General features: G+C 35.5%; 1 protein-coding gene across 1 annotated transcript in view; it reads right to left on the bottom strand.

Annotated features, from left to right (window-relative positions):
• Positions 1-18,668, bottom strand: part of Hook1 (hook microtubule tethering protein 1) — a 46,859-nt gene that overhangs the window by 7,152 nt on the left and 21,039 nt on the right. The window contains exons 8-19 of the mRNA XM_021200326.2: positions 18,366-18,449; positions 16,227-16,393; positions 15,222-15,362; positions 14,158-14,359; positions 13,472-13,582; positions 8,673-8,760; positions 8,531-8,591; positions 4,689-4,829; positions 3,140-3,233; positions 1,633-1,667; positions 1,053-1,135; positions 414-514 (exon numbers count right to left, since the gene is read on the bottom strand). Of these exons, the coding sequence (XP_021055985.1) occupies positions 414-514; positions 1,053-1,135; positions 1,633-1,667; positions 3,140-3,233; positions 4,689-4,829; positions 8,531-8,591; positions 8,673-8,760; positions 13,472-13,582; positions 14,158-14,359; positions 15,222-15,362; positions 16,227-16,393; positions 18,366-18,449 (1,308 nt within the window). The remainder of the gene's footprint in view (positions 1-413; positions 515-1,052; positions 1,136-1,632; positions 1,668-3,139; positions 3,234-4,688; positions 4,830-8,530; positions 8,592-8,672; positions 8,761-13,471; positions 13,583-14,157; positions 14,360-15,221; positions 15,363-16,226; positions 16,394-18,365; positions 18,450-18,668) is intronic.

Here is an 18,668-nt window from a genome sequence, read left to right as displayed (position 1 = left end):
ATAGAGGAAGAGAGTTGGACATTTGAGTTAGAACTTGACAAAGCAATGTATTTCTTCAGACATGCACTTCCCCTGTGCATTTCATACCCATGGCATTGTCTGGACAAACATTAACATAAAAGTTTAGGTTCATTGTTCTGAAGTAAAAGACTTTCTATTACAGCAGCCACTTTCTTAAGTTCATTCCTTTCTATCAATGTTCAAGCTGTCCCTAAGATCATGTTTCCCTGACACTAAGATGAAATATTACTGAGTACGCAGGAGCCACATAGAAGATGCCAGACCTCACAGACAAGGCAAGGTAAGGTAGGGAAGAGCAAAGTGACTGGATTCAACACCAAGCAGCAGTGCACTCAGAACTAAGTATGACAGGACACGGGCACAGGGATCAGCTGAAGGAGTGTGGCACTCACATTCCTGGCTTTCTCTAAGTACATTTTGTATCTCTCCTCCATTGCTTTCATGTCTTCATCTTTCTTCTGAAGAGCCGCTTCAAGTTCACTGATCTTTTGGGCTATTTGTGAAAATAAAATTAAATCAGTTATTACCTACTGAAACACTTGATTTGCACACAAAACTTGTATTGACTGGTAAGACTGTTTCCAAGAAAAGCCTTGAACTTCTTCTTTGTTGTTTATTCTTATCAAAAACAAGTAACGTACCCTCAATCATTCTCTATAATCTAGATACCTCTGTTCTTTCTAGTAAGCATCACAGGAGCAAGTATACTGTTCACATGAAAGAAAGTAAAACTACCTGATTTGAAGTTTATTATTTTCATCCATTCTGACATTATTTTACTCAGATTCTATAGTATTAACTTGACTAGCATATACAATGTTTGATACTCCTTTATATCAATCAGTTCATCATATTAAATTGATTTTGCTTTAAAATGACATCATGTGTAAATGAATTGCGCTTTTAAAAATAGCATGGTTCTTATGCAATGTGCCCAGCTACAAACTGTGTAAAGACAGATCTAGTCTTACCTCCTTCACTAGAAGGGGCAGAACTTGAGAAGGCTGATCCAGATTTTAATGAACACTTACCATTCTGACTTAAATCTGGCTGAAGGTCTTCAATGAGCTCCTGTTTCTTCTGTAATTCTTCATGGACTTCTGTTAGTTTTTCCCTGAGTAGTAGAGAGAGCATGGAGCTTGGTGTCAAACAGACTTGAGGATAAAAATTGGTCTTCGCCACATAAATTTTGGGGCTTCAGGCAAGATTCTGTCTGGTCCTCAGTTTGCCACAGGTTAAACAGGAGCATATTTTTCTAACTACATTGACTGTGGTGATGATGTTAATGTACCTGACACACAGAACATTCCAAAACTCTTGCCTTTACTCTCAATACCTCCACTTACTATGCAAGAGAAAGGAAACGCTCTATAGTTAGCAGCCATATAAGCAGGGTGGTAATGTCTGCTTGGTTAAATGAGTCAGATGATATTAACATTGGGCTGGCTGGCAGGCATGAGCAGGTGAACATGTTTTCTTTGCTTTTGGTAGCAATGGTGAATAGTCTAGAAACATCAGAGCACAGGCATTCCTTCACCAAATCAGAAAAGAACATTTTCCAGAAGCTTCTACAACCCTTCCCCTTTGAAATGAAACATCAGTTTTACTTACATATGAGCTTCCAACTTCTGCTTTAATTTGCTGGACTATAAAATTAAAATAGTTACTGTTAAGGTGACTCAGTTGCAAAGGGTAAATTACCCAAACATCTAAGTCTCTGAACCTCTTTTGAAGGTATATTATGTAAAAATAGTCTTCAAAACATGTACTTGTAGCAGCACAGTTTCTAAAACCTAAAATTTTAGGAATAATTTCTATATCAAAGGGAAAGGAAGCAACAATAGGAAATGAAGTAAAAACACAGGACAAAGAAAACTTCTGCACATTTTTTTCAACACAGTAAATATTAAACTCGAACTTGAAAAAATATCAAATATAAGCTGAATGTGATATATTGAGGAGTATCAAACATTTCAGTATCTAGATAACTATTAAAAACTACAGATTTTAATAGTTATCTTATAAAACTACTATTGTAAGTAAAAAGAACTTTAATATCAACATTAAAATACGACAACCGGATTTTTGTCAAAAACAAATTTAAAATAATAAGTTTCCTCTTTCAAAGGTACTACTTTAAATCATAACAGCAGTTCTACATCCACTAAATACCTATAACGGTTAAAAGACACAATCTGACAACATAGACAGTAACAAATTAAAAACAAAACATGAATTACTCTTCAAAACTCTGCAACCAAAAATGTAGTCCCCTAAACAGGTGCCATCTTAAAAGTATTCCCTAACGTGGCTTAGCATTATCGGTATTAAAGAGGGTACGATACCGTATATATGCACATATGAGATGCCGCCATGCATGAGATGACTTCTATGTTCCAAGTCCCCAGGGAAGAAAGAAAAAACCATATAAAGTATGCAAAAGACAGAAAGGAAATGCAGCCCTTTCAGTTTGCCTTTCTACTTCTCCTAACTTTGGAGCTTCCTCCCCCACCAGTACTTTCTATCAACTGACATCTGCCAATACATCCAGGGCTAGCTACCTTTTTTTTCAACTACATACATCTTTCTCAATTCTTTTCTTCCCCACACATATAAGTAAAGTATGGAAAAACTGCTAGATATGTCATAATACCTCTTTTCAGGTTTCCTTAGCCCACATTGTCAAAGAGGCTCTGGTGTGGTGTGTGAAGGGAAATAATGGGAGTGCTGTATTCAAACTGCACAGTTAAAAGTCCTGCATACTGGTCATGATTGCCTGAATGACCTATTAGTTGTAATCACTTGTTTTTTTCTCATTTTCACTTTTCTTCAGGCCAACCTTAGTGAAATCCCAGTAGATCCATTAGGTCTCGAAGTATACCACTCTCTTAAGCCAAGACTTAGAACTTAAGTATAGATGCTGAGCAGCACAGATAGAAATCATCTTATGATACATATGAATAATCTATTATTCAAGTTGGCAAACCAATGCATCTGCTATGCAGATATATACGGTATTTGAAGGTACCCTTAATGAGAAGGGTAGCATTTCAAATGCAGACAAATGGGTAGCATAAACTATTAGCGAACTTAACAAGTTATGGACTTTATTACTTACACTTTCACCTTCAGACTTAGAGCCCTGTTCTTGTAATGACTTCTGGAGGTCCTCAATTTGCTGCTGTAGTTCTCCGATGCGCTCTTTGCTCAACCTATTGTGATATGAGTTGGTATTTATCTACTCATATTTAAAGTCCAAGTAGTTACAGAGTTATAAAAGTGTATTCATGCATTTAATAGAAATGCTAGCAGAAAGAAGTACAAGATGATTATCTGTGACAAACACAATAGGTAGAACAGGATGTAATTTCTCTTCTCTTAAAGCATGTGTATGCACATGCTGAATATAGTCACAGGTTTATCATTCCTTCTCAGTTCACTAAAAGCTGAAACCTAGCATTTACAGGGTTAGCAAGGCAGTAATAGTCAAGTCTCTATTTTGCTCACAGAAAAAAAGTTCAAGTGTCTGCAGCTCCAAAGTCACTTTAAGATCTGGTAAATGCACATAAGCAAACTGCCCAGCTACAACTGTCTCTATGAGTACCCCTGTTGATGAGGTAAGCTAGCACTCAGCAGTCAGATCAACATATGCTTTCGATGTGAAAACCAAAGTTTATAAATGTCTAACTAACTTCAGTAAGTTTTTGACCCTCTATCTCCACGTCCTTATTATTGACAGAAAACGTATGAAAGTGACAATTTAATATAAGTGGTAACCCAAAAGTACCTGTATGTAACTATTACTCATAAGGGTGGAGAGATAGCTCAGCAGAATGCTTGCTTGCTTGTCACCTAGGAACCCTGATATTCAGCTTCTAACACTGAAAAAAACAAGCTTGAAGCATAGAAGAAAGGGTATTATAGAATATCCTGACAGGACACTCATAAAAGCCAGGCGTGAGTATCCTTTGTTTATGATTATACAAGTCTCAAACACTTCAGTAGGATGAGGGAAGCATCCAATTTGCCGCTACATTATGCAGATTGTTCCTGTGGCAAGTTGAACAGAGTCTGAATTTAAGTGACTTAAGAAACTGACTGCATGAAGTGGAAGTGAATCTTTGCCTATGTTTACATACTGCATTGTTTCTATTCTCATGTAATATTTTATCACTAGTATGTCATTTCTGTGTCCGAGATTGTAGAATGACCAATATTATTAAAATAAAAATGAATTTTTTTATCTCACCAATATAAATCTCAGTAAAGCATTTTATTCCATTTAAAAATTTAAGTTTTGATCTATGTTAGGTTTCTGCTTCATATAACATTGTTGAAATTACATAAACTTCAGTGTAAGAATTTTAAAAACTTGACTATACAATCTGTGTCCTATCTATACACCCAACTATAGTAGCTGTCAGACCAACTCACTTGTTTTCTTTGAGTTGTGAGGATATTTAGTGAAATTCAGGAATAAGCCTGGCTAACAAGACTATTACATGAAAATATCACTCATATATTTTATGATAGTATCACTCGACTAAATTCCTTCTTTCTTGAATACAGTGGTGAGAAACATCTGCTTGCCTATTTATTCAGACCACAGTCCTATATCCCACTTTTAGATAATGGAGGAGTCCCATGACATCTAGAGGCACAGTCACCTTTGCTCGGTTTCCAGCTCATTCATCTTGCGGTGTTTCTGCTCCAGTTGCTCCTGCAGTTGCTCAATGCGTTCATTCTCCTTCCCTTCTTGCTGTAGGCGAAGCATTTTGTTTTCATGCTGGAGTCTAATGAACACCTCTCTTTGAAAAGAAAGGTTGTTTTTCAGTATTTAAAAATAAAATCTACTACATTCTATTCAAGTTGTTGCTGCATTTTCTTACTTTTCTTATGTTTGTGCACACATGTTACAAGGTACCCATGGAAAGCATCTGTGAAGTCAGTCTGCTCCTTCACCACGTAGGCTCAGGGATAGCACAGGAAGACAGGGTTGGCAGCAAGCACCTTAACCCACGAAGCTAGCTCACTGGAACCACCGCATTATTTTAAGGGAGTCTATATCTCCTCAATAGCTCTAGTTTTAAAATATGATCGAAACTTCTGAAAGTTTTAAAAGAAACACTGTATGTCCTGCAAGGTCACAACTTAAAGAAAATTGTTAAAGTTAACAGTAAATGGCCATGAGTTAGACCATTAAATAATTATCCAAGTCCCTAGACAATAAGATTCCATTTTAAATTTTAGCAACTTCAGAAAATGTAGTATATAATCTTGATATATATATATATATATATATATACACATATATGTATGTATATATACACACACATATATGTATGTATATATATATACACACACATATATATATAATAATAACTAAATGTAAGAAAAAGTTTGCCTAAAAACTTTATTCTTATGATCATTAGTCTCTATTTTTTCTTTTAAGAAAGTCTTTGCATATATGTATCACATTTTCATTATCTACCCATCAGTTGAAGGACATTCTGTTGTTTTCATTTCTTAGCTATTACAAGGAATGGTTATTTCTAACTTTATGAAATTGTTTGTAAAGAAAACTGGAATAATAAAATTATCAGGTAAAGTGTTGGAAGTAGAAAAATACTGAGGTAACTCAAATCCAGAAATACAGATGCTCTATTTCTCTTATTTGTAGTTCCCAGCTCTGACTCTCCAGGATTGAGTATCAAACTGGAGTAACCACAGAACCCTGGAAAGTAAACGGACCATGGAAGACACAAACTCTAGAGAGAACAAACAGCAGTGCATAGGTGCTATGAAGGAGTGAAATGGGGAAAATAGGCAGAGAAATAAGTTGGGAGGAACAAAATAGCACAATACTGAGAGACAGAAAGACAGACTGTGAAAGGGGGAAGGAGGGATAAATACACTAAGGATATTTCTGGTGTGAGAATTGATTTATATTTATCCAAAACTACATATATAACTGTCTCTGGGTGTATGTACTTTTTTAAATGAAGCTACACCACTTGGTGTGGTTATACTTCCCCAAAGAACAAAACAAAACCCCCCAAAACTAAAATCAAAACATTGTAGGTAGGATAGACCTTTTAGCTGTTGGTTATAGAGGTATCTAGGAGATTCCCAAAACAATATAAGCTATTTCTGTTGTACTTGGTTGCCTCTCATGAGGCTGAAGGTAGGTCCCTGTTGTGGAAACTCTGGGCTTAAGAGAAATTCAGCAGGATCGGACCCAAAAGTCTCTACGAGGACTAGATTTTACAGTACTCAAAAGTACCAAGGGGGGAAAAAAAACAATCAATAGTCCTATGCAGTGTGATGCTTATGAACCAAAATCACCAGCAAGGCAAGACAGCCCAAAAGGTGCAATTCCGACGTTTATATCTTGGCAACTGGAATTAAAGCCCACAAAACATACCACTGGCCTGTCCCCATAAGAGCATGACTTACAACTGCATTCCCCCCCCCTTTTTATTTTCCTTTTAGACAGGGTTTCAATATGCACCATAGCTCTGACTGCCCTAGAACTCAAGATCTTCCTGCCTCTACCTCCAAAGCACTGGGATTAAAAGTATGAGATACCATACTTAGCTTTTAAATGCATTTTTAATACTTATCCCTATGCCCACGGATATGTGGACCTCTTGTTCCTCATCCAAGAAACTTCTTTTTGTTACTGCAGAAGACCATTAAAGGAAGCCAGAAATTGCCAAAATGTTGAGAATAACTGATTGTGGGGTGCTCAGGCCAATTACATCTACAATACAATCCTCCATCTAAGTGTCAGAAAATGTGCTGGGAAAATTGCGTGAGCCAGAGGACCAGAATATGTCTGCCAAGAAATTTATTTCTGATGTAAGTCAGGGAAGCTGCATACAAGAAATCTCCGGTTTTTAACTGCCTAAACAAGACCTGAACAGTGACAGCATCAGTCAGATGGGGAACCCTCACAAGACAAAGATTATACTGAGATACTGCTGAGAGTCAGTCTTCTGCAGGAATGAACCTCTAATTGGTTATCCAATTTCAAGTGGTGAGAACCCAAAACACCCAAATATCAGCAACACTAAATGGACTCAGCAGGTAAGATTTACTTGTTTAACTATACATGTAACAATGACAAGTAAAGAAAGAGAGCTAATGAATGAGAAGGGGCACACAGGGGTTAGTGAGAGTCAGGAAATGGTATAAATATAAGCACATATATATGGTATATTAAATATTTTTAAATTATATTAATGGTTCATATAATTGTTTTAATGTACTTTTCATAGAGACACAAAAAAGTTTATTTTAATATTAAATAGGAAATGTACACTTCCTCATCTTTCCAAATCTCGTAACCTCAAAGCACTACTTCCCACAAATCCAAATACTCGTTGTTATAAATGGCAAGAACATCAATCTAAAAAGTAAGTTCTACAGCCTTGAAAATCTGATTTTAGAATAATGATCAACTCAACAACAAAGAAAGCGATTCTCATTTTACAAAACTATTCAGAGGCTTATAATGATACTGCTTTTTTGTCTTATGTAATATGTCTTAAAATGATTTACTAAAATGTACAGTAAGCAAATTTTGCTATGTGAATTTTAGGCACAAAGCACATGGTCTTATAACCTAGCATGAAGTCAGGTTACAAATTTACACCACTACTTTACGGGATTTTGCTTCGGATGTATTTTTAAATTTTTGCAATTTATAAAGTTTAAATGTGCCAAAGAGAACTTCAGTATTATTTATCTATAATATTCTGAGAAAAAAAGATCTGAGTACCTAAAAGTTACCTACTATATATTTCTTGTATATAAAGTATTAATAAAAACCAGCTGGTACTGGTCATCTAGGGATGAGGTGGGGGTGGCAGGAATGGGTAACAATTGTTACTAGGTGTATGTCTTGTGGGTGCAATAACAACCATTCTAAAATCAGATAATAATGGTGATGGTCACAGTGTGGCAGTGACAACTCTGAATACAGTAAGAAACAGTAAGCTATTTTTAAGTGGATGGATTATATCTTGATAAAATTAAACAAGGGATAATCTGAGTTTTAATAAATAAATCCTGACTCTTGCAAAATCCGGGGAATATTTTACAAGTGGATAGGTAAAATACCCAACTAACCATAAACACAACCAGGATGAAAGATAGACTGAAGGGAACTGCCTACATTTATAATTTGTTTAATTTTCCCACTGCCACTGACAATGTTTCTATTTTACTCACATGGATCTGAATGTCATATATTAAGAGTTTTTCAGAATTAAAAAAATTAAAAATGGTTTCAACACAATACAGACTATGCCATAAAAGCTAAACTGTTACTCTATCAGTAACTTCTAATAATTCTTTAAATTGCTGGAGTAAAAAATTAAATGTTTTTGATTCTATGGTAATAAACTTTTATTAAAGCTTAAAGGTAAACAAATGTAAAAAAACAGAAAAATGAACTGGCACTTGTACTACCAGATATGGGTTGTATCAATCAGTACAACTTTACCTGTATTCCACTGGCATGATCTCAGCAGCAAGATTTTCATAACTTTTTGTAGCAGATGCATCTAAGCAATGAAAATCAATTAGTGTGTCATCAGTTTATTTCAGTCATTAGAAAAATAAAGTTTTACATCTACTCAACTCACCAGCTTGGTTTAAGTGATCTTGCTGTGCTTTTGAGCACCGCAGCTCCTCATTTGTCTCCTTCAGAGTGTCTCGCTGTTCTATCAATCGCTAGAAAAGAATTGTTTTGTCAGCAGTTATAACCCCATATCAACCAGTAGATGGCAATTGTGTATGTGTGTGTGTGTGCGTGTGTGTGTGTGTGTGTGTGTGTGTGTGTGTGTGTGGATGAGTGTGCAGTACAGTGGAGCTGAGTTCTTTGTGAGTTCCTGCAGTTTATTACACATCAGCAGAGGCAGTTGAAGCCAGAGAATAAGGAGGAGGCAGAAGATTAGAATTAATTGCTAGTTTGTTTGAAGCTAAGCAGACCAATTCAATGAGAAGCTGAGAGAAGCCAGACTAAGTCTGTCCGCATGGAAAGGAGTTTGAGCCAGAACAGCTAAGTTGAACCAGCCAGCCAGAGTTTAGAAAGCGTGAGCTTATTCAGCAGTAAGCCTCTGAGACAATTATACCTGTTGAATCAATTATTTTTATAGGCTTAACTGTAGCTTCTCTATATAGTTTGTGTTTTTTTCTTTTCCCACTCTTTATCCCCCCATGCAATTTCTCCGCCTAACAGTAGACAGGAAAGAAAGAAGGACAGAGGAGCAGAGAGAGAGGTGCCTGGATCTAATTTCTTTCCCTCTGTTTCGTCTTTGAGCATGACTACTAACAAACTGCATCCAAACCCCCTGAACAACCAACAGCCACACTCTGGGCTCTAGCATTTTATATACCTGCTGAAAGGTTCCCAGAATTCCAAAGGTCACACAGTTACACAAACTATCTGCAGCTGGAAAAACCATGACACTGCTAGAGCACAAGGTAAATCATAGTCAAGTTACTATGGACAGTCTAAAGCAGCCCCATATCCCCATACCTGAGATTAAAACAGAAACATATTCCTATAATATTTCTACATTTTTTTAAAGAAACCAAAATTCCAAAATTGTCACTATACTTAACATCCAGAATACATTTTAAAAATCCTTACATTAAAAAAGGGCAACAATTGAAATAAAACATGGCAAGGATCTTAAGAACTCTTTTTATAAGAAGTACATATAGGCAAACATCCATAAAATGAACATACTCGCTCAATGTCTGTATTGATTTTGGAAATACAAGTAAGAATTGACATACTACCTCACATTTAGTATGATAGCTAAAATAATAATAGCTAAAATAAACCAAAACAACAGGAAAGTATTGGCAAAGATATAGAAAAATATACTTATTATATGTCACTATGCCACCTTTCTTAGTATGTTCTAGAGAAATGAAAAAAGACCCACATAAAAACATGTGAACAAACCAACACTAATATTTCTAACAGTCCAAAATGACAAGAGTCCCAGTGTCTACACACTGATGACTAGACAAATAAATCATGCTGCATCAACACAATGGGCATCATTCAACCTGATGATGTATACCTGTCAGGACCTATCTAGGAGAGCCTAAGGCAGCAGATGACTTTCCTGGAAATGGGCCATCCTTTTGCATGGCTCCAGTGGGAAAAACTCTGAACTGCAATGCCTTCAAGAGAGCTCATCCTGGGACTGATTCTTGTTATTGTTATGCCTTTCCTGTCATTATTAAATTAGTCTAATAATTCCTAGGCATTAGCCCACCCTATTGGGCAGATTTTCTGCAGAACAATGAAGATGTACTCTCTTGTAGTAATGCTATGTAAACAAATCGATGATTTCATAATTCCTAATGATGATTCTATAGAATTCCTAAATTTATACAAGTAATTTGGAGACCTCTATAGAAGAAAGCTACAGTTTGGATTCTGTAAAACTTCATGTTTCATAGGGTACACTAGAATAATACACTAGAATAATAAATCAGGCTTGGGACAAATTTACTAGCAGAGAAACTTCTAGGCTAGTTATGAAATTATTATCAGTTAACTAAAGGTCATTAAACTGAGATGGACAATTTATTTTAAGTACAAGAACAAAAAAAAAATATTGGCAGGATTTATCTATACAAAACTTCAAAACTAATGAGACACAGGCAGATAATTTGCCTCTTGACAAAACCATGCTAACTTATGACATAAGACCTATTGTTTTAAACTTTTGATTAACTTGTGGAGCTAATGACAGATAATGAATGTTTAGTTCAATCCTTAACAGAAGTCTTAATGGAAACGCATGTAAACATTCCTGCTGAAACTCCTTATTCGATTTATTGACTTGAATTAATGTCTTGAACTTGCAATGAACCTTTTTTGGATATAAAGACACTTGAAAAGCATGTAATCTAGTCTCCTGAGAAAATACAAGTCCTAAGACCAACAATCAGGAGAGGTTTTCTACTTACAAGAAGGCTTCAAGTCACCAATAAATAGGAAAAGGATTTTTCTTTCACCAATAGAGGCACGAGGGGTTTTTTTGTTTTTGTTTGTTGTTGTTGTTGTTGTTGTTTTGTTTTTTCTTTCAGTAATAATGAGGACGAGATTTTTTTTTCCTTAGGACTTTTTCTTACTTGTATAAAAACTAAAGAACCATAAACTTTTTTTTTCTTTCTCTGAACAATAAAAGTTGAAACTTATTTTTCATCCAGAATGAGTGAGTTTTTTTCTGCATTGGCACTTGTTCAATGATATTTGCTCATGGGGGCTTTTGCCCCATCCACCAAAAAAATTATATATATGTGCAACATATATGCATATGTAGGTATAGGGGTGTGTGTGTGTGTGTGTGTGTGTGTGTGTCTGTGTGCGCGCGCACATGAAACTTGTAAAGTTGATGAGACACATGGTCGGGCTAGACCAGAGTATGTGTATGTATGAATGTGTGTATTTCTTTGCATACTGTCTGTGTAACATTTTTCTTTCTACATGCATGCATGCATGGATGCATGACATTATTTTCCTGGCTCTCAAGCAGTTAAGTAACTCAGAACTCCTGATCAGTGAGAAGATGTAGGGAGAAAAGAACAAAAGCCAGAACAATTGCTGCTTTACTTAATCCATTTCTGTTAAACAACAGGTTTTACTCTCCAGAAGCCAACAGTTTCTGGCCACAGCACGGCAAAGAATTAAGTAAGATAAATACTATTGATAGTAAGCAACTCTTACTCTCCCCAAGCCAAGTTTTGCCTCCTGAAAACCACTAATGCTGTGCCCCCGCTGCTTCCTTCCAGACAGAACAAAGCCTGAGCTAAAATGTGGATGACACTGAACAAGATAATTACAAAACCTGCATGCTCTAGACAGGCCAAAATATGCAGAGACAGCAAACTTATATAAACAGTTGCTGAGAATGATAGACAGGAGACTTGACCATATAGTACTTGGTGGTGGTAGTGGTGGCTTAATTCTGTAGATATATATTAAAGCTGGGTATGGTGGTTTATTTTAATTTTCAATTCCACTGAACTATGTCTAGAATAGCAGCAAAGCACAAATAAGTGGTTGGCAGGGGTGGAATTTCAGAGATGATTAGATTATGAGAGCCCTGAACCAATGAATGGATTAATACTTGGTAGATTCACAAGACCATGATATTAGATGGTGAATAGAAACTGGAGCTTAGTTGGAGGAAACATTTCTGGGGCCATGTTATTGGGAACGTGGCACTTGTTCTGGTGCCTTCTTTTGCTCCCCTCTACCATTACCATTGGGTGAAAAATCTATTCCTCTAAAATGACACTGCTTTCATGATATCCAATCCTACCACAGGCCTACCAAAAGAAGGAGCCAATTATGAACTAAAACTATAGTAACTGGTAAGCTCAAATGTTATCTTTCCTGCCTGCATATATGCCAGGTATCCTGTCACAGCAAATAGCTAAATGACACCCTTGGAACAGCAGATTTGTAAAGAAGGAGAACACATGGTATGTTTATATATGCTAATAAACCTGTTTATGGTTCTTGCTTTAAATGGCTGGCTGAAAATTGCCAGTTAAAAACCATGCACTAAGACAGAGGACCTGTAACTGCTACTTCATTATCCCTCTTGACAAAAGCTAATGCAATTGAATAAAGCATGCGTGAAAATGGGGAATTTTCCATTCCATTCCATGTCACCATCAATTCCTATCATCAATGTCTTCTAACTTTAATCACAGAGATCTTATTTTTCTTGGTTAAGCTTAGTACTAAATATTTTATTTGGTAGCTATTGTCACTGACTTTTTAATGACTTCTTTGCAATAATCTCACTATTAGTGCATAAAGCAGGTACTATTTTTGTCCTACAACACTACTGAATTTCTCAATTCTAATACTCCTTTAGTATTCGATATAAGAATCATTGAGTATTGCTAAAATGTCTAAACCACCCAAAATTATTCATATTCAGTGCAAACTCCATAGAAGGAATGATAATAACATTTTAACAAAAGAATGAATGGGGAAAAGCTAGAATTCCTATGAAAGTACAAGAAAACCACAGCAATCCTGAACCAAGCAAACAAGGAGAGTATTACAATACTTGATATTAAATCAGACCTCAGAGACACAGCAAGTAGAATCACAGGACTTGCAAAAAGCAGACAAACTGACTGGGGGAATTAACACAACTACCATGAATAAAGCCCATCCTTTATAGTCAACTGATCCTCCATCAAAACCAACACTTACATATTGAAGAAAAAAGAACCTCTTAATTATTGCTGCCAAAAAAATTTTTTAAAAAAAAAGGAACTAGAAAATCATTAGGAAAAAAATATGGTTAAGGATTAGGATTAGGGCTATCCAAAGCTTAAAAACAAAACAAAACAAAACAAAAAGACACATTTTGCATCAAATATTTATGATCACCTCTTTTTCCTTGAGTAAAGTTTCATGTTTTTCTTCAAGCCTCTTCATTTCAAATGCTAGTGTATCTGCCCTTTTGGATTCAGAGGAAAGCTTTGTGTGAAGGTCCTGAACCTTTGGACAGAAAAAAAAGTGAAGAAAATAGTTCATGATACTCATAAACTTTCAGGGTTCAATAAATAAAAAGTCTGTTTGGAAAAATATCTGTCTAATATTAATGTCTAATTCTAAGTATTTAGAAAAATAGAATATCAAAATAAGAATTACATAAAAATCAACACTATATTATGTTTAATATACTTAAATTATTAATATTAATATATTTAATATAATTAAACAATATTTAAAAGTAGGTTTTACTTTAATATTTCTCTAGGTTGTTTGATAAATGGCACAACAGAGTATTTGAAGGCAGAGCTACATTCTCTACCATTGTTTAGGCATTTGTCCAAATAACAAATCAAAGTTTAACAGGAAAACCTGAAGAGCTCAGTAAAAAGGTGAAGGGTACAGGAAAGTCAGATTCTTTAAGCATCCCTTAAACTTCAATTGTAGAAAGAAGAAATTCATTGGAAGCAGAAAAAAAAACTACACTTGATGCTTAACTTGTGCATCACTCTGAACAAAGCAAACAAAATCACAATATTGAACTTGTAACTGCATCAATGAGATACTCAGACATGTCTCACCTGGCGCTTATAGGTCTCTAACTGTGCACGAGCTGCGTTGGCCTTCTTCAGCTCTTCTTCCAAGCTCACAGTGTTATGCATATACATCATATTTGTCTCCTGTAAAGACTTCACCTGTTTGCGGAGGTCATTTAAATCCTGCAGCTTCTGACGATACACCTCCACTGTTGACTCCAGCTTATTTGCTTTGTCTGAGGTAGCCCTATAATAATAAAACACCTTTTTTTTTCAGCTCTAAAATGTATCTTCTAAACAATAACAAAGATATAGGCCTGAGTTTTGAGTTAATTACTTTTGCTATAAAGTCATCATATATTAAATTACTCCAAATTTGGTAGGTTGATAGACTTATAGCACAATGTATCAAAATTTTGTACACATGATTAAACAATTGTCAGCTATCTGCAGTTCTCAGGAAAACTGGTATATAGTTTATCAAAATGTAATGTTCTATATGCGTATAAAGTTGACTCGATTGACAAATTTGTCTGATGAAGCATATTTCTTCAGAACTACATTTACTGGGTTAAAGCAAAAAATTAACTGAAAAAAATCAAATCACTAAGTAATAGCTATAATGACTTCTTTTCAAATGTGCATTTAAAACGGAAAAAAGTTACATACAAATAGTAATAGATTCCTAGAAAGACAGCCCAGTGGCTGAAGGTGCTCCCCTCCAGCCCGGCACCGAAGTTTAGTCACCAGAACCTACATGGGGGAAGGAGAGTCAATTCCTACAAGGTGTTCTCCCAAATATATCATAGACAGCCAGTAAGCATACATTTTATATCTCACTGACAATCCTTCCTAAAAAGAACATTAGAATTATTACCTATGCTTAATTTCCCAAAATGTGATAATGTATCATTTACAAAACTCAAGAAAGTATAATCATTTTGGGTTTATGGATTCTGATCTGAAACTGTCCTAACAAGAACTAAACAAGTTATTTTTAAACTGCAGTTCTAATTAATGAAAACAGAAGATGACCCAGAAGTCTCAATAAAGTGATCACTGATCAATACACAGGGATGATATTAAGAGCTCTGATAACTTAGAAGTACCTAAGAACATCTATCTCATCTTTCAGGGCTCTGGTCTCTTCAGCCAGGCTCGTCAGCTCATCATTCCTATGCTGAAATTCAATCAGCTGCTTTTCAAGTTCCTCACAGTGAACACGGTAATCATCTTTTGCAGCTTCAAGCCTTAAAAGAAGAAAGCAAATAAATTTTAATATAGTTTCCATCCTTTGTCTTCACACTATATGAAGTTGGTATGACATAGATAAATTCCACTTTCAGAAGAGGAAACTTACCAACTTCTTGGCCCTGGTGTTCCCCTGTACTGGGGCATATAAAGTTTGTAAGACCAAGGGGCCAAGAAGGGGGGGAAGTGGGTGGGTAGGGGAGCGGGGGTGGGGGAGTATAGGGGACTTTGGGGATAGCATTTAAAATGTAAATGAAGTAAATACTTAATAAAAATTGGAAAAAATGACTATTAAAACTTGGCAAAATAAAAAAAAAAGAAAAAAGAAAAACCTCCAAATTATCAACATCATGTAGTAGTTTGCTGTTTTTAAAAAACATGTGCTGAAGCTTAAAGGAGCTAAGGAATCTGCATTTCACTAAAAATTTGAATATCTACTGGCACAAGGCTCAGTAGCCAACCCATCGGAAACAACCAAAGTTTTACTAAAGATAAGAGCTTTGAATGTTTATTTCAAAGAGCAAAATGTTAGAATGAAAAGTATCTTTTTATCTTAAGATCTGTATTCTTTTATTTAGAATTTACTTCTACTGAGGCACTCTAAGACCTCAGGACCCCTCCTCTGAACTCTTATTGCCTCTGGCCAACATCTGGCTTATACCTCTGAATGCCTTTATTTTAATGTACATATCCTACCTGCTTAACCTGACTGAACCTTGTGAGGGAGGCACATTTGGTATTTTTGTTAGATGTACTTTACTCAAGTCCTAAGCATGTATAGTTCTCACTCATCAGCTTTTGAGGTTTATGATGCTTTAGATATTAGTTTAATAAAACTCAACAATTTCTACTGAAATTACTACCTATAGTTTTCTTCTTGTAATTGTTCTAGTTGTAGCTGTACGTGAAAATACTTCTTTGCAACCATTGTATTTGGATCATCAAAAGAGCCATCCAACTGGTCAAGCTTTTCATTCATCATCTCATTCTCAGAGACCAGTGAATTCTTCTCATCCTGAAGTGCAGTCACCTAAGAGACAAACATAATAGCAAAATGACCATTGAAGAGGTGGGAGTTCTGTATTCTAATTCTGACTGAGGAATGAACACTTTGACTAACAGATGAGATTATTTAAAGGATTCTTCCAACACTAAAATTCTGATTATAGGGATTTTAGATTAAACAAGGGAAATAAATCAATGTTTCTAAATCTAAATTTAAAGTAAAGATATAATTTGTGATCTAAGCTAATTTTCAGAATGTGGTTATTTTTCTCAACCTAAGCTTTCATTTTAGGTTTACAGTAGGAAAAAAAAAATTATATGTGTCTGTGTGTGTGTATATGATACACACACACCAATATGTTATGGGTGAGCATCCCACTGAGGACAGCTGTTTAGAGACCACCTCTGTGGAGTCAGTCCCCTTCTCCTACCTTTCCATCAGCTCTAAGGATTGAACTCAGGTCCCCAAGCTTTACTGACTGAGTCCTCTCACAGCTTCCTTGACTTCATTCTATTCCTTCACTGGCAGCCTCCCTGTTGTTTTTCCTCAATGGAGTTCCTGAACTAATTCACGTTTTGAACCTAATGTATGAATCTTACTTAAAAAATGAAACAGTGCTCAGTGCTTTTTAACATATACAAATGAGTAGTACAGATAGGCTTAGAACATGGCACTAGAACAACTTTAAAAGCAACTTCCTGTTTTAAAGTTAATTTATTTAGCCATATTTTTCACATAGTTCAGTGACTATATACCTGTCACAAATTCTAAGTGACTCTAATATCAAAAGGGGTCTGACCCTAAGAGTATAAGTATTTATGTAAGAGTTACTCTGCTATAATCACTGTGGGGTCAAAGAATACAGGTCAAGGATTCCTACTCTGAACATTTAAGATTTGGGGAGATTAGCAGATACACAGTAAGGTACTTGACAGAATAACAGCATACCACTAGCCTAAGCTTGGGTTGAGTAGCCAGCATGGTAGCACCACAAGAAGCCACAGCAACACTTAAATAGCAATGGACACATTGATCTACCACAACTGCTAATTACAGTGATGCTGTGTTCTGATTAGAAAGTTATCATATGGGCTGAAGAGATGGCTCAGTGGTTAAGAGCACTGATTGCTCTTCTGAGGCCCTGAGTTCAAATCCCAGCAACCACATGGTGGCTAACAACCATCTGTAATGAAATCAGATGCCCTCTTCTGGTGTGTCTGAAGACAGCTACAGTGTACTTACGTATAATAAATAAATAAATCTTAAAAAAAAAAAAAGAAAGTTATCATATGCTCTTTTCTGATTATTTCAATCCTGTTTTTAAGAGGAAACATCGGAAGCATCTGAGAGAGCAGGTACTAGGTCCTCCCTGAGATAAGGAGGCACACTGCTGGATGGCTTTCCAAATGCTTCCTCTAGAGTCATATGTTTCTCTGATTTTATTAACGGACATGAGTTTGTATCATGGTACAAAGCATACGCAGCTTTCATTCTTCACTTAGGCCATTTCATGTACTTTTTCCAGTATTAACATCCTCATCTCTATTATTATCATAATCCCCTTGACTCAGAAATGTTGCTGCTCTTTGACCTATGTAACAGATAAACATGACACTACACACACACACACACACACACACACACAAATGAATCAGAGATAATATATACTCTATTAGCAGGTCATGCATTACTTAATACAACTTTAAATTATTACATTTAATATTCAAAACCTATTATAGCATAAATAAATTGAAATTCCAATCTTGCAACATGCAAAACTGAATACTTATCATGAAATTCTCCAATTAATACTTTTCTCAAAGTATAATCAAGCCAACAATTTTCAAAACAGAAAAAATATTTATAAACCTCTGTTTAAATGTTAAGGAATCATTTTGATATCTCTTCCATGAAATGAAAACCAACCTTCAGAGCATACTGGTAGTTTTAATTATTTACAGAGAACTCTTCTCCACTCGGGTTTCTCTGTCCATACCTGCATATCCAGTTCCTGGCACCTCTGCTTTAGCTCTTCCTTTTCTGCTATGGCCTCCTGAAGCTCTTCTACAGCCCTTTTAAGCTGAAATCAAAAACATAATTCTCAATAGTCCATGTTTAGCAAATCAGAATAATAAATCCTTCTGTCAACACATATATGATATTAGAAATCACGTTTAAAATTCATCTTTTAACTAATGAGTCTTCATGTGTTGCCTTGTGACATTTAATAAAGATAAGGTCTCACAAAAATATAATTTTATGAAAAAAATTGAGGAAATTTTTTTTTTTTTTTTTTTTT

The sequence above is a fragment of the Mus pahari genome, chromosome 6 (assembly GCF_900095145.1).
Source record: "Mus pahari chromosome 6, PAHARI_EIJ_v1.1, whole genome shotgun sequence".
NCBI lineage: Eukaryota > Metazoa > Chordata > Mammalia > Rodentia > Muridae > Mus > Mus pahari.
Note: the sequence above shows the minus strand (reverse complement) of the source record. Positions and strands in the feature narration are given on the sequence as shown.